The sequence below is a fragment of the Macrotis lagotis genome, chromosome 3 (genome assembly GCF_037893015.1).
Source record: "Macrotis lagotis isolate mMagLag1 chromosome 3, bilby.v1.9.chrom.fasta, whole genome shotgun sequence".
Classification (NCBI taxonomy): domain Eukaryota; kingdom Metazoa; phylum Chordata; class Mammalia; order Peramelemorphia; family Peramelidae; genus Macrotis; species Macrotis lagotis.
The window spans coordinates 274,607,549-274,620,158 of record NC_133660.1 but is presented as its reverse complement, the minus strand read 5'-3'; the positions used below and the strand labels follow the sequence as shown (position 1 = coordinate 274,620,158).

Sequence of the window (12,610 nt, the reverse complement as noted above, 5' to 3'; positions counted from 1 at the left end):
GAGCTCATCCAGGAGAAGGGTTTCTTTCCCCCATGGGAAGCCCTACCTGCATACTCCACTCATACCTTTTCTTCCTCTTCGGGCTACTATGGATGTTTACTGGGGCACAGATGGGTACCCCCCTTAAAACTGGGAAGTGACCTGGCACTGAGAGGGCAGGCTGCAGAGACTTCTGCCCGAGGGAGTGCCTAGAGCATCCTGATCCTTACCCCAGGGACTGCCCTGCCCAGGGGTGAAAGGGACAGGCATTACTTCTGCAGCCTAGCTGTGGGTTGCAAGGAAGCCTCGGGATGCTTCAGAGAGCGTCCTTCCTTAGTATGGGTCAGGCCAGATGCTTCTCAGGTCCCTTTCTTCTCCCAAGTTGGGGATTTCCCAGTCCCGTGGGTGACATCTAGTGGTTACAAGAAGACGTGCCTGCACCACCCCACGGCTACATTTCTTTGGGCCCTACTGTGGGGCATGCAAGCTCAGTCATGTCCCCCAGATATGACCAAGTGAGATGAGACAAACAGTCTGGTCAGATCCAACTGGGGCGTGTCCTGGGCACCCGTGACCCTTTAGCAAAGACACTGGACAGAGTCCAGAGAAGGGAAGACTCAGGGACTCGACACAGCTGAAGGACGGTCCAGTAGAGGGGCCATTAGTTTTGTCCTTCTTGACCCTGAAGGGCAGGAACAGAAGCCAGAAGAGGAAGTTGCAGAGTGAGCCAGACCCAGGTCAAATGCCAGCAAAGACCTTCTACAGCAAGGGCTGCCCCAAAGTACCACCTCCACCCCAACCCCATCAGAAACTGCTGGATGATTGCGGCGAATGGCTGCTGTTGGGGCATTCTGGCCATTCTGGCCTACTCAAATTCTGGGACCAGATTTAATGATACAAGGACTTTGGGGGTCATTGTGTTCAATAATCTCATCTCTCAGATGAGGGAACCGAGGCCCACAGAAGGGATGATTAATGCCTGGCCCAAGAACCTCCAAGTGGTCAGGAAGAACAGAAATGGACTCATTCCCCAGGCTCCTCAGCTCTCTTAAGGGTGAGCTGGGCTGAACTGGTCATTGGACTGGGCGCTGTCCAGCACGGGAGCAGCAACCAGGGATCTAGTTTGTGGAGATTTTGTATTGATTGTGCCCCTCCCCCATTAGGGTGTCAGCTCAGAGACTGGTACTTAATTGGCCACTGAAAAAGTGATTGGAGAGCTGACTATAGGGGTATCCAAACACACCTGGGGAGGGGGCAATAGCCAGGTAGACAGAACATTAATTAAGACCATTGACCGGACACTGGACACAACTTTCTGGGGACACATCACAAGGAAACAAGACAAGTTACTGGCATCATTCTGGTGGGGGAGGAGCAGCTGCCAAGGCATCAGGCATTGAGGGGGACAAGGCTAGGGACTGAGTCAAGGAGTCCGGCCCTTCAGACCACGGAGTCCTGGCTCCTCAGGTTTCTTCTGTAATCCACCCCAAGCCCCTCAGGATTCTGGGAGCACCTCTGCACCAGGGCTGAAGGCATGGTGTGGTGCCCTTTCCCATAAGGGCTCAGACCCATACCGGGAAAGGATGACAGATAGGACAACCAGCTAGACCAAGGACAAGCACCATGGGAGGATGCCAATCAACTGCCCTGCCCATGAGTACTCCACAAGAAAGGGGTGACCAGTGAGAGTTCCCTGGAGCTTGGCAAGACTTCAACAACAAGGGGATACCCCTTGACATCTCTGGAGCCCCGGGGTTCTCTGAAACATCCTAGAGGAGAGGGTGCAGCATGATCTGGCTCACACCACCCCTGTGCTTACCTCCTATATAGGCCCATTAGCAGACAACTCTTGTCCCCCCCCACTCCAACACAAAATACTCTCACATTGTCTCTCTGCACAATTTTATTAGTTAAGAGTAAAAAGAGTTTGACAAGATCAGAAAATAAATATTTCCTTTAAAGTCATGAGAGGAAAATATGAAAAAGCCCTGAGGATTCTGGGCTTGCATAAGAGGGTCCAGGCATGTGCTCAGCCTTGGGACCTCAGCAGGGCCCGGCGGGAGCGGCTCAGAGAGCCCTTCTTGTCTTTCGTCAGAGGAATCTCACAGATGGTATCCTGGCAGCCACAGCTCTCGATGTAGGTATATTCATGGGGCATGGTGCCCCCTCCCTCACAGTCCAGGTCCACCACCTTGCGACTGGTCCTCACCTCTCTGCAGCAGGAGCATCGATGGTCCATGCTCTGGGCCTCTTCGGAGTACCTAGGGTGCAGGGAGCATGACTGGCTGCATCACCGTTTCTGGGGCCTGAGTTGTGACCTCTCCAGGTCATTCTCACAGTCTCTTGCAGCCTCTTCCAAAGCAGCAGCCCTCCAACTTCCCACCAAATCCCAATGAGAACCAAAGATATGCCCCAATCCCAGGCTCTCAAGGCCACCAGTCTGGGGAGCTGAGTTCGAGTGTTGCCTTCAGTCCTGCCTCCCTAAGCCAGCCCAATCCACCAAAGCCATCCTTGACAAGTAGAGAAGAAAGAGCCTGCAGCTGGATCCATGGGGGCCTGTCTACCCTCAGACCTTCAACTTACCTAGAGAACGTCCCACAAGCTCCCAAGCAGTGATTGATCAGCATTTCCTTCCTGCATTTTCCCACAACAATCACCTCCTTGAATGGCACAGTTGAACAAGGGATCCTGGTCTCATTGCGGAATGTGCCTTTGAGGGAAGAAGGGGGAAGGATCAGAAACTCAGAAACTTTGGAGTGTGAGAAATGGGACAGAAGAAAAACCCTCCAGGTTCTCCAGGCCCTCCTGTCACTCTTCTGGCCTCTCTCCAGATCAAAGAGCCCTTGTTCTGAGCTTGCCCATGCAAACACTGGCTCAAAGGTCCACATCTCAGCTAAACTGGGTATTGCCCCCTGCACACACTGAGCATGCTGCCCTACACAGAGAAGTTTCTCTAATATTTGAGGAAGAAAAGAAGGAAGGAAGGAAGGAAGGAAAGAGGGAGAGAGAAGAAGGAAGGAAGGAAGGAAGGAAGGAAGGAAGGAAGGAAGGAAGGAAGGAAGGAAGGAAGGAAGGAAGGAAGGAAGGAGGAGGAGGGAGGGAGGGAGGGAGGGAAGGAGGAAGGAAGGAAGGAAGGAAGGAAGGAAGGAAGGAAGGAAGGGGGAAGGAAGGAAGGAAGGAAGGAAGGAAGGAAGGGAGGAAGGAAGGAAGGAATAGGAGCAGGCTGCTCCCAAGGGTAAGAGACTCATGTGGTCCCAGAAAGGAGTTACAGGTACTTGTCCCCTCCTGTCCTGGGCCTCCTTAGATTTCAACAGCTGCTCCCAACTCACACATAGCTCAAGAATAGAGGGACACCCAGGGCTTCCTAATCAGTCTGGCAAATGAGCTCCCCCCATCCCCTCCCAGAGAGGAGGCTTTCTCCACTTGTGTGTCAGCCAGGTTGGGGGCAGACAGATTCCTTCAGACAAACAGGAATTAGGTACTCACATGTCTTACAACAACCATTATCCATGAGCTTAATCGTGCCCTAGGAAAGAGTAAGAAACCATCCATGATGCTCCCTGAAAATTCAAGAGTAAGGGTCCCTATTTCTATGCTATGATGCGGTCTGGAGGGTAATGGGGGACTTAGTCTAGTCTGAACATCTTGAACATCCCTGTGTGAAGAGGTTGCCTCAGAAAGCAGTGGACTCTCCCTCACTAGAGGGTCATTTCCTGGGGCAGGTGCTGTGGGTCCCAAGGCCTCTTTTGAACACCATGAAGCTGCGAGGGTTCACTGGGGAGGTGATTGGAGCTGCTGGAGGGCCAGATTCTCCCCCTCTTAGAGGGGCTTCTTCCTGGAGCATCTCCAGGCAAGGCACCTGGCACCCCAGATATCATCCTGCCTTAGTCCTTGGCAAGGAAACGGGGGGCACTCACAGGCTGGCAGGAAGCCAGATCCAGGGCAGGGCACGTGATTTCGGAGACAGAGGAGATGAGCTGGTCCTGAAGCTTCATACAGCTGTAGATGGTGCAGTTATCCTGAGAGTCATGCTTCATCTCACCAGGCTGGAGGGGCACAAGAGAGGGGAGGGGGCAAATAAGGGTCGGGGGAGCAGAGGCAGTTAGGGAGGAGAGCCAGTCTGGCTCCAACTTTGTCTCTACATCCCCTTCCATCTAGAGCTTCTGTGCACATCTGCCAAGCCCTTGATAGCCGGTCCGGGAGCGGCCATACTGACCTTGAGGAGCATGAGGCTGCCAGTCTGGTGCATCACACAGTGGGTCTGCTGGCACTTGGGGCAGCATTGGCCTGACACCTTCACAGGTTCAAAGCCCTAGGAGAGACCCGACACAGAGCATGGGAGTCTGGCCCAAAAGGCACAGATAGAATGGGTGCAGGGAGCCCTCGGCCCAACTTGTCCAGGCAGCTATGAGTGGTGAGGGCTGCAGACATCTCCTAGCTTCTCCATTTTACAAATGAGGAAACTGAGGCTCAGAGAAACGAAACACTTTGCCTGGACTTACACAGGCAGAGATGATCCAGAGACCAAAGTCTGAGCTCAAACCTTCTACTGAACTAACAACCCAGGTTGGAGGGCAGGGTTGGCAGGCCAGAGATGGGAGGAAACTGGGCAGGAGCCCAGGCCCAAGACAAGAAACCCACTCAGATCTCAGGAACCCCCAGAGCAAGGGGCGCAGCCGAAGGCAAATGCAGAAATGCAGAGCAGGGCTCAAGGCCCCGAGAGGGGCGCCCCAGGAGGCCCTGCTGCTGCACTCACCGGCTTGCAGGAGACATTGCAGGGAACGTGGTTACAGGAAATGATGTTCAGGTGAGTGGTGGCATTGACCATCTCAGTACAAACACATTCTTGACATTTGTCAGAATACACCGGAGCCCCTGGCTATGAGGGCAAAGAGAGACAGAGAGAGAGAAAGAGAGAGAGAGAGAGAGAGAGAGAGAGAGAGAGAGAGAGAGAGAGAGAGAGAGAGCTGTCAGTGACCAGGAGAAGGTAGGGTACTTAGGGACTTTTGGGAGTCTGGTGGCACCCCCAGGGACCCCACTTGACCCCCCCCAAGCCCAGGGCTGTCCTGGGGCCCCAGCCCTGCCCTCTTTCTACCCTATTCCCTTTCCTGATGGAGTCTGGCCCAGCCACGCCAGTGTGACTGGTCTCTCACCTTGTACTCAGCATCGCGGAGGACACAAACACCCTTGGGCACTAGAAAGTAGGAAGAGAGTTTTTCAGAAGGCCTTGTCTGCAAGAGCTTCACTCCTTCTCTGGGTGGTTCCCCCACCCCAAGGTGCCCCCTTCTCTAGTAGTGCCCCCTCCCCTCCAGATCAAGCACAGGAGGAACCTGCCCCAAGCTTCTGGTTTCTGAGCTTCCCACTCCTGGGTCTCAACAACACCCTCCAGGCCCTCCCAACCACTGGGCAGGTACTGAAGACTGGAGGAGGCTGGGGGTTTGAGAACTTCCCACTCCTTCCATCTCCAACCATTGGACAAGGCAGGCCTATGGCCCTGTGGCCTCTCCCAGAGTATCTCACTCCTCCCCTTATGACCATTGCCCTTTCTCTGGGGTGGAGACCCTCCCCAGGGGCAGACCTTGTTGGGATTTGTCTCCAGGTCACCAATACCTAACCTGGGTCTGCCATACAACAGGGATGGAGAAATGCTTATTGTATCGAAATACAATGGTGCCCGATTGTTGGGAGATGGGAAGGGAGCTGCGTCCGTGGCCTGCCCATTTCAGGCCCCCAACTCTGCCCACCCTCAGCGGCCTTGTGTCACTCGTCAGATCTCAGGGTGGCCCTGGCCCTCCCCAGATGTCATCACTCCCAGACCCCAAGCCAGAAGTGCCCCAGCTCCCACCCAGCCTTCTCTGGAGCTGCCCTGCCCCCACACCCTTCTCGTGGCTGGTATAGCCAGGATGCCCTCCCTCTGCAATCTGCCTCTGGAAAGGAAGACTTACCACAAGTGTGTTCAGGGCAGCACTTGCCAGGGACAATTTGTGTCTTTAGCTCAAATCCCACAGAACAAGCTGGCGGCTTGGCTTGGCATAAGCTAATGTTGCATTCTGGAAGGGCAGAAAGACATTCAGAAGACAAAAGAAATGGCCCCTACAGGAAGGAGCAGGGAGCCCTACATGGGGGACCTCTCCACACCAGGGTGCCTGCTCCCCCAGCCCTGTGCCCTCACTGCCACAACAAATGGGTGCCCGACTTCATCTGCCCGGGCTGGAGCAGTCCTGAGTGGAACCTCTGGCTGAGGATTGCAAGCAGCAGATGGCATCACCTCCTTCAGATCCTCCCCTCTTGGCAGCTTGGTCAGGTTGGACATCCAAAGGACAATCCCATGTGTGTGCCCACAGGACCCTATGCTTGTTATAGTGTCATAGTGCCCCAGAAGAAGGTGCCAGGGGCCCTGGGCTCAAATCCCCTCTGAGCCTTCATCCTACTCTAGAAAATGGGCACATGGGCCTTCTGAGGGCTGTTTTGTGGAGGGCCAGTGCCCTGTGGCTCCAGGACCCAAGGGAGGCTCCCTGCCCCCTCAGAAGGTGCTACAGTCTGACCCAGCCTCAGCCCACACCCAGCCCCCTCTTACTGCAGTAGGTCACGTTGCAGCAGGTGTCGCTGGGGTCCACCTCAATGACAGGGTATGTGCCATCCTCCTCACATGATGCGGGTTTCACCTGGGTACACTCCTTGGGCTGGCACATAATGCCATTGCCTCCTTCCAGGCAGATACAGTTCTTACAGTCAAACTCAAAGCGTTCCCCAAACTAGCAGGACAAAAAAAGGATAGAGGAGGTGAGGTGGAGAGGCAGGGAGGCAGGGAGGGGAGACCCTGGAAGGGACCCTCTGGCTCCCACACCAGGGTGCAGAGCCTGCTGATCAGACCCCCACAGCCAGGAGGCTGGCTGACTTGCATGGACAAAGGGACAGACCAGGAGTCTCCTCTCATTGTCCTGAAGGAGCTGGCCAGACAAGTTCAAGACATGGTGGCTTTCATCTCCACTATGGAAATCATCTCTATTTCAGCCTCCCAAGACCCCTCAAAGAGCAGAGAAGGCTTGGGTCACTGCCTTTGGGTCCCAAGGCCTAGTCTGGGGTGCCAAGAGACAGCTGGGTCTCAGGACTCAGAAAAGAGACCTCACTTCTCCTATGAGAGGGCTTAGCCCCAGAGAATCTGAGACCAAGCCTTAGAGCAACCTCTATTGGTCCACACAGCAAAGCCTCCAGCGGATGCTGCCTGTCCTGAATCCTTCTCTGGAGGTCCCACACCCCTACCTTGCCCAAATATACAAGGGACAGGAGTAGGACAGACCTCCCTGGGTATGTTGTCAGGTCCCACACAGCCTGGAGAGAAAGAAAAAGCGTTGGTTTAGTGTTTGGCAGGAATTTGGGCTCCTGGCCCCCATGCCAAGCTTCTACCCAAGATCCAGCCCAACCTACCACAGGTCTGAACACAGACATCGACACCGGGGGCAAAGCTGATGGAGCCATCAGGACAGAAGCAACCTTCTGTTGTCTTGTTGCTCAGAGGGGTGTCTGGGCTGCAAGAGGAGGGATGACAAGGGTCAGATCATGCCAGGCCCTGCTTCTCTCCAGAGAGCTTTGGGAATGATCATGAGCTTGGGCAGGACATGGAATAGTCCAAGATTGGAGAACCAAGTTCCCACATTGGCCACCTTGGCCAGGTCCCTCAAGGACTGGGGGCCCCAGCGGTGACCATGGGGACAGGTGCCCAAAGGAAGGTGGGGGGCAGATGCGGCCAAACATGGGCTGCAGCCTCGCCCTCACTGGGGGCCACTCACCTCGACTGGCAGGTCGGTTCCTCAGCAGGACCACATGCCTTGTATTCCTTGTGAGATGGGCACGTCACCTCTGGGAGACAGAAGATGAAGCCATTGATACACTGGCCAGGTGAGCAGCTGGCAAGCCTGCCCCCAGTTGGCCCGCTCCAGCTTCCTACCCTTGGGAGTGAGGGTCTCCCAGTCTTTGCCCCACTGACTCCCACAGCATTCTGCCATCCATTCAGCCTCCCATCTCTCCACTCACTCGTCCATTCACCAGTCCATAGCAGTTACATGCGGTGACCCTGACCTTTTCCTTTTCCTCCTCCCCTACCGGGCCCTTAGGCCCTAGGAACAGGTTGGACATGAGCCTGGCATCCCAAGAGGGAGAGAAAAGCAATAATCCCAGAGCTCACATGGCCCCCTACTCACCACAGACACCCTTGCTGTGCTCTCGCCAGTTGATGCAGATGCCCTCTTGTGCACAGAGGGCTGCATAGGTCTGCAGACTGGCACACTCCATGCCAGAGTCAGGCACAAAGCAACTGTCAAAGACGCAGGCGTCATAGTAGTGCTGGGGCGGGGCAAATTCGTGGCAGCTGGCAAACAGGCTGAAGGGAGAAACAGAGGCAGCTTGACCTCGGCCTGGCGTCCACCCCCAGCACCCTCATGCCCCAGGGCCCCTCCCAAGCTGGCATGTCTTGGTCATGTTGGACATCCCCCGAGCACACTTGCTTCCCCCAAAGAATGAGGGATGTGAAGGGCAGGAAAGGAGAAGCCCCAACAGATAAGGAACTGAGACTTCAGACCCTGAATTCTTCCCTTGAGGCTTTGGGGTAACAGGAAGGGGCCCTCTTCCTGGGCCAGCAGCATTCACTGCCTGAGAGCCAGCCAACACTCGAATACTTCTCCAGATGGGAAGCACACCACTTCACCCCCGGCTTCATTGTCAGAAAGTCCTTCCTTCCACTGAACTAATCTGGTTACTGCAGACTCCCCCAACACCACTGCCTTCCCTACAGCCCCCAGGCTGAGCTGCTCCCAATCTAAGCTGAGTGGCCCCCAATCCTGGCAGGGTCATGTGGTCACTCAGAAAGAATAAAGGCTCTTTCTTTTCTCATTCATCAAGTTGGGGATTTCAGGGGCACCTTGGAGTTGCCCCTAATCCTGAGTAGCCTCAGTCAAGTCATCTCAATACTCTAACCCTCCAGCCAGGCCATCAGCCTCCCACCTGTACAGACCACCCGCAGGGTCACCCAGAAGAAAGATGCCAGAAGGGCCAGTTCTCAGCCTGGGGGCCCAGCACCATCTCAGCCCCCACTTCCTTCGACCTTCCCATAGCCCTGGGAGGAAGGAATGATGCAGGTAGTGGCAACTGTGCCCATTTACAAAAGGGGAACTGAAGCTCCTCCCGGTCAGGACAGAGGTGAGCTGGCATTTTCTCTGGGGGGCAAGGGAAAGGGGGAGGTGGGGGAGGAGTCAGGAGTTACCTGTCCTTGATGAGCTCACAGAGAGGGGATGGCTTGCAGTCCGCAGGGGGCGCTGTCACCCCAGGCTTGGTAACGGAGGGAGATTTGGTGGTAAAGCTGGTGTGGGGGCAGTGGGGCTTGGAGGGGTCATTCACCACCCATTCATCAGCCATGACTTCGCAGTTGGAGATGACCTCTCCACTGGGCAGCATGCAGTCATCAGCCGTGCTGTTGGTGCAGGTCCCTGAAATAGGAGGGGAAACTTCCAAGGCCTTAGAAGAAGAGGCCCAGATAGGGCAGCTCTTGGGGGGATGGAGGGGGCGCCTTCGGCTGCCTGCTGCTGGGGCCCACAGCCCAAGACCTGCCCTCACCAAGCCTCTACTCAGCAACTCTCTGAATGACTGTTGGGGAAGGGAAGCAGCTGCATCTGCTAAAAAGGAGGCCACAAGTGGGGCTTCTGGGGTTCCCCCACCTCAATCTGGAAACCACCAACCCACTCCCAGATACCAGCAAGCCCCCCCAAACCAGGGTAAAACAGCCCAGGCAGCCAGGCTGTGGCCCTCTTCCAAGGCCCTTTCAGTGGTGCAGCAGAGTGGGGGGAGCACGTGTCACAGTGGATAGAGCACCGGCCCTGGAGTCCGGAGTACCTGGATTCAAATCCGTCCTCAGACACTTAATAATTACCTAGCTGTGTGGCCTTGGGCAAGCCACTTAACCCCATTGCCTTGCAAAAAGAAAAGGTGCAGCAGGGGATGGCAGGGGGTTCCGAGGGGGCTGGGAGGGGATGTCTCCCCATCTTCACTTCCTCCTACAGGGTCCCCATTGGATGCACCTCCCCAACTGCCTAGCATGCTCCCTCTGAAAAGGGCCCAGAGGAGAAGTGACTATCTTAGGGCTTCTCTGGACAGAGAGCTAGCTCAATGGGGACCACTGAGCCCAGGCCCTCTAGGTATGGGGCAGTCAGAGCACTGGGCGCTGGGGTGGCCCTTTGCCAAGAAATGACCTCTCAGTCTCCTTTGCCCGGGACAGATTGAGTCTCCCGGGGGGGGGGGGTCTTTTGGCCCTAATTCTGCCTCCTACAAAAGAGTAAATGAGAAAAGAGGTGAGGGAGACTGTGGAGGGGGGAGGAAAGAGGGACCCACATGAACCACATATGCACATGCATACACATAAACCTCTATGCACGCATGGTTGCATTGGCATTCACCTGTGTGCATGCACATGCTTCGACATGGACACACACATGCACATGCACGCACCCGCCCACAGACTTGTCTCTCCCTGCCCCAGGGGACCCCCAAAGTGGAGGCCAGGCCCTCACCGCACTGGCCCTTGGTGTTGTTGCCAAACTTGCTGTAGGGCATTCTGATGGAGAAGGAGAGACCGTTATAGGACACCAGCACCCCGAGTTCTGGGATATACACCACGTAGTTGATGCCGGCCTCGTAGACCTGCAGGCCATACTTTCGATAGGGCAAGGCCACGGTCTGCTTGTTCACCAGCACCTAAGGCCCAGAGAAGGGTCAGGGAAGTCCCAGGCCAGGCTCACTCTCAGCCCCCTCTACCCCAGGCCTCTGATGCTCTGGCAGCACATGAAGGGGGTTGAATCAATCCAGTAGTCTCCCTAGTTCCTAGGGGGCTGGAGCTGACCCCGTGGAGGGCAGACCCCTCCCTGGGAAGGAGGCAGCATCCCAGACCCTGGGCTCTGAGGCCTGGGGAGAAAGTGTTGGTTGCTCCTCACAAAGGGAACTGATCTCCCACCCTGAAGTCTTTGCCCCAGCTGTCCCCCATGCCTGGAGTATCTTCCCTCTTTGCCTCCACTTCCTAGAACCCCTGTCCCAAATCCCTCCTTTTGCAGGAGCCCTTTTCTGTGTGCATGTGCTTGGCATGTATCTTGTATGTGCCTAGTTAATGTGTGTGTTGCCTTCCCTATGAGAATGTGAGGGCAGGGATTGATTTCCATGTTCTCTCAGTATCCCAAGGAACTAGCATAGTGCCTGGACCATAATAGGTCCTTCATAAATGTTTGTTGGCTGACTGACTGAGAGACCCTTGCCCAATGGGCTCCTCCCTCCCCATGTCTTGGGCAGTGCCAGCAGATGTGGGCAAGCATACCTGGACCTTCATGGGTGCCATCTTGATGGTCTTGATGAGAACCTCCTGGGTCTCATGCCTCACGATGAGAGTGCGTGGGCAGGACACTTTGTCGTTGACGTCGCAGTGGTAGTTGTCAATGTAAACTCCAAAGTTGTCCACAGTGGGAGAGATCTCTTCCACAAGAACGTAGGTGCAGTTGCCCTGGTAGCTATAGTAGAGCCCATCAAAGGTGGTGTAATGGGGATCTCCCCAGCCAGTACAGTAGCCTGGAAAGGTAACAGAGGCACTCGTTCAGGGAGAGGGCACCAGGTGTCATTTGCATATGAACCAGTCTCCCAAAGGAACCCCTACCCCCCCAATCAACTAATGGGGGAGGCATTTTTGTCTTTGAACTTTAGGTGTTGCCCCCTCCATCTTCTCACCCACAACATAGCAGGTTGGGGGAGAAGAGGGACCCCTGTCCTGGAGAATGAAAACCCCAGCTTCCAGAAGAAGCAGAGGGGAAAACTGAAGCAGGAAGGGGCTGGCTACTTACAGTCACACTCCCAGTGGCCACAGCAGCCATCAGGGTCCAGGACCCACACAGGGTTGAGGCCATTGCTACATACAGGCTTAGGCGGTATGTCACACACCTTCTCAAAAATCTCTACTGTGTTATCATGCTTGCACACAGCCATGGTACAGTTACACAGCCACCAGGTCTCATTCTCCTACAACCCAGAAGAGACAAGGAAAGAAAAGATCACCTGGGATCCAAAAGATCAGCCCGGAGATGGGCCAGGAAAGCTGGGACCCCAGCCTGGTTCTGTCTCTGACATTCCATGGGGTCTTGGGCAAGTCCCTTCTCCTCTCTGGACTCCTATGAGGAGTTACAATGCAGTAGAAAGGGCCCTGACCCTTGTCCCCTCCACTTCCCCATCTGCCCAGTGGGACCAATGATGGGGATACCCAATCCCTGAGGATGTTTTGGTGAACTCCCAGTAGCAGGCTGAGGATATGACTAGCCACATTTCAGCCAGACCTGGTGGTCCAGGGCTCTGGACCCAGGAGCCCCACTCATATGATAGAAGCAAATTGGAACACCACATTTAACCCCATCATTAGAGGGAAGGAGGGTAAGGGATCCTTTCAACAGACCAGAGCCAGTAGGTAAAGGAGCCCGAATACTAAGCTTGGGCCCTTTCTGGGCCAGTTAGTTCTTAACTGACTGGGTCACAGACTATGCCCCAAATCCTTAAACTTGTGGGTAGAGAGCTAGAAAGATCTAATATAATATATATCTATAATATATCTATA

The 12,610-nt window shown here is 55.1% G+C and overlaps 1 protein-coding gene across 1 annotated transcript in view; it reads right to left on the bottom strand.

Annotated features, from left to right (window-relative positions):
- Positions 1 to 1,911: 1,911 nt before the first annotated feature.
- The window catches only part of MUC2 (mucin 2, oligomeric mucus/gel-forming), a 44,817-nt gene continuing 34,118 nt past the window's right edge, over positions 1,912 to 12,610 (bottom strand). The window contains exons 32-48 of the mRNA XM_074230775.1: positions 11,850 to 12,024; positions 11,333 to 11,580; positions 10,539 to 10,722; positions 9,239 to 9,461; positions 8,181 to 8,359; positions 7,770 to 7,839; positions 7,408 to 7,508; positions 7,280 to 7,311; positions 6,557 to 6,734; positions 5,925 to 6,029; positions 5,133 to 5,173; positions 4,736 to 4,858; positions 4,196 to 4,291; positions 3,897 to 4,025; positions 3,466 to 3,505; positions 2,563 to 2,689; positions 1,912 to 2,240 (exon numbers count right to left, since the gene is read on the bottom strand). Coding sequence (XP_074086876.1) covers positions 2,009 to 2,240; positions 2,563 to 2,689; positions 3,466 to 3,505; positions 3,897 to 4,025; positions 4,196 to 4,291; positions 4,736 to 4,858; positions 5,133 to 5,173; positions 5,925 to 6,029; positions 6,557 to 6,734; positions 7,280 to 7,311; positions 7,408 to 7,508; positions 7,770 to 7,839; positions 8,181 to 8,359; positions 9,239 to 9,461; positions 10,539 to 10,722; positions 11,333 to 11,580; positions 11,850 to 12,024 — 2,283 coding nt within the window. The 3' untranslated portion in view covers positions 1,912 to 2,008. The remainder of the gene's footprint in view (positions 2,241 to 2,562; positions 2,690 to 3,465; positions 3,506 to 3,896; positions 4,026 to 4,195; positions 4,292 to 4,735; positions 4,859 to 5,132; positions 5,174 to 5,924; positions 6,030 to 6,556; positions 6,735 to 7,279; positions 7,312 to 7,407; positions 7,509 to 7,769; positions 7,840 to 8,180; positions 8,360 to 9,238; positions 9,462 to 10,538; positions 10,723 to 11,332; positions 11,581 to 11,849; positions 12,025 to 12,610) is intronic.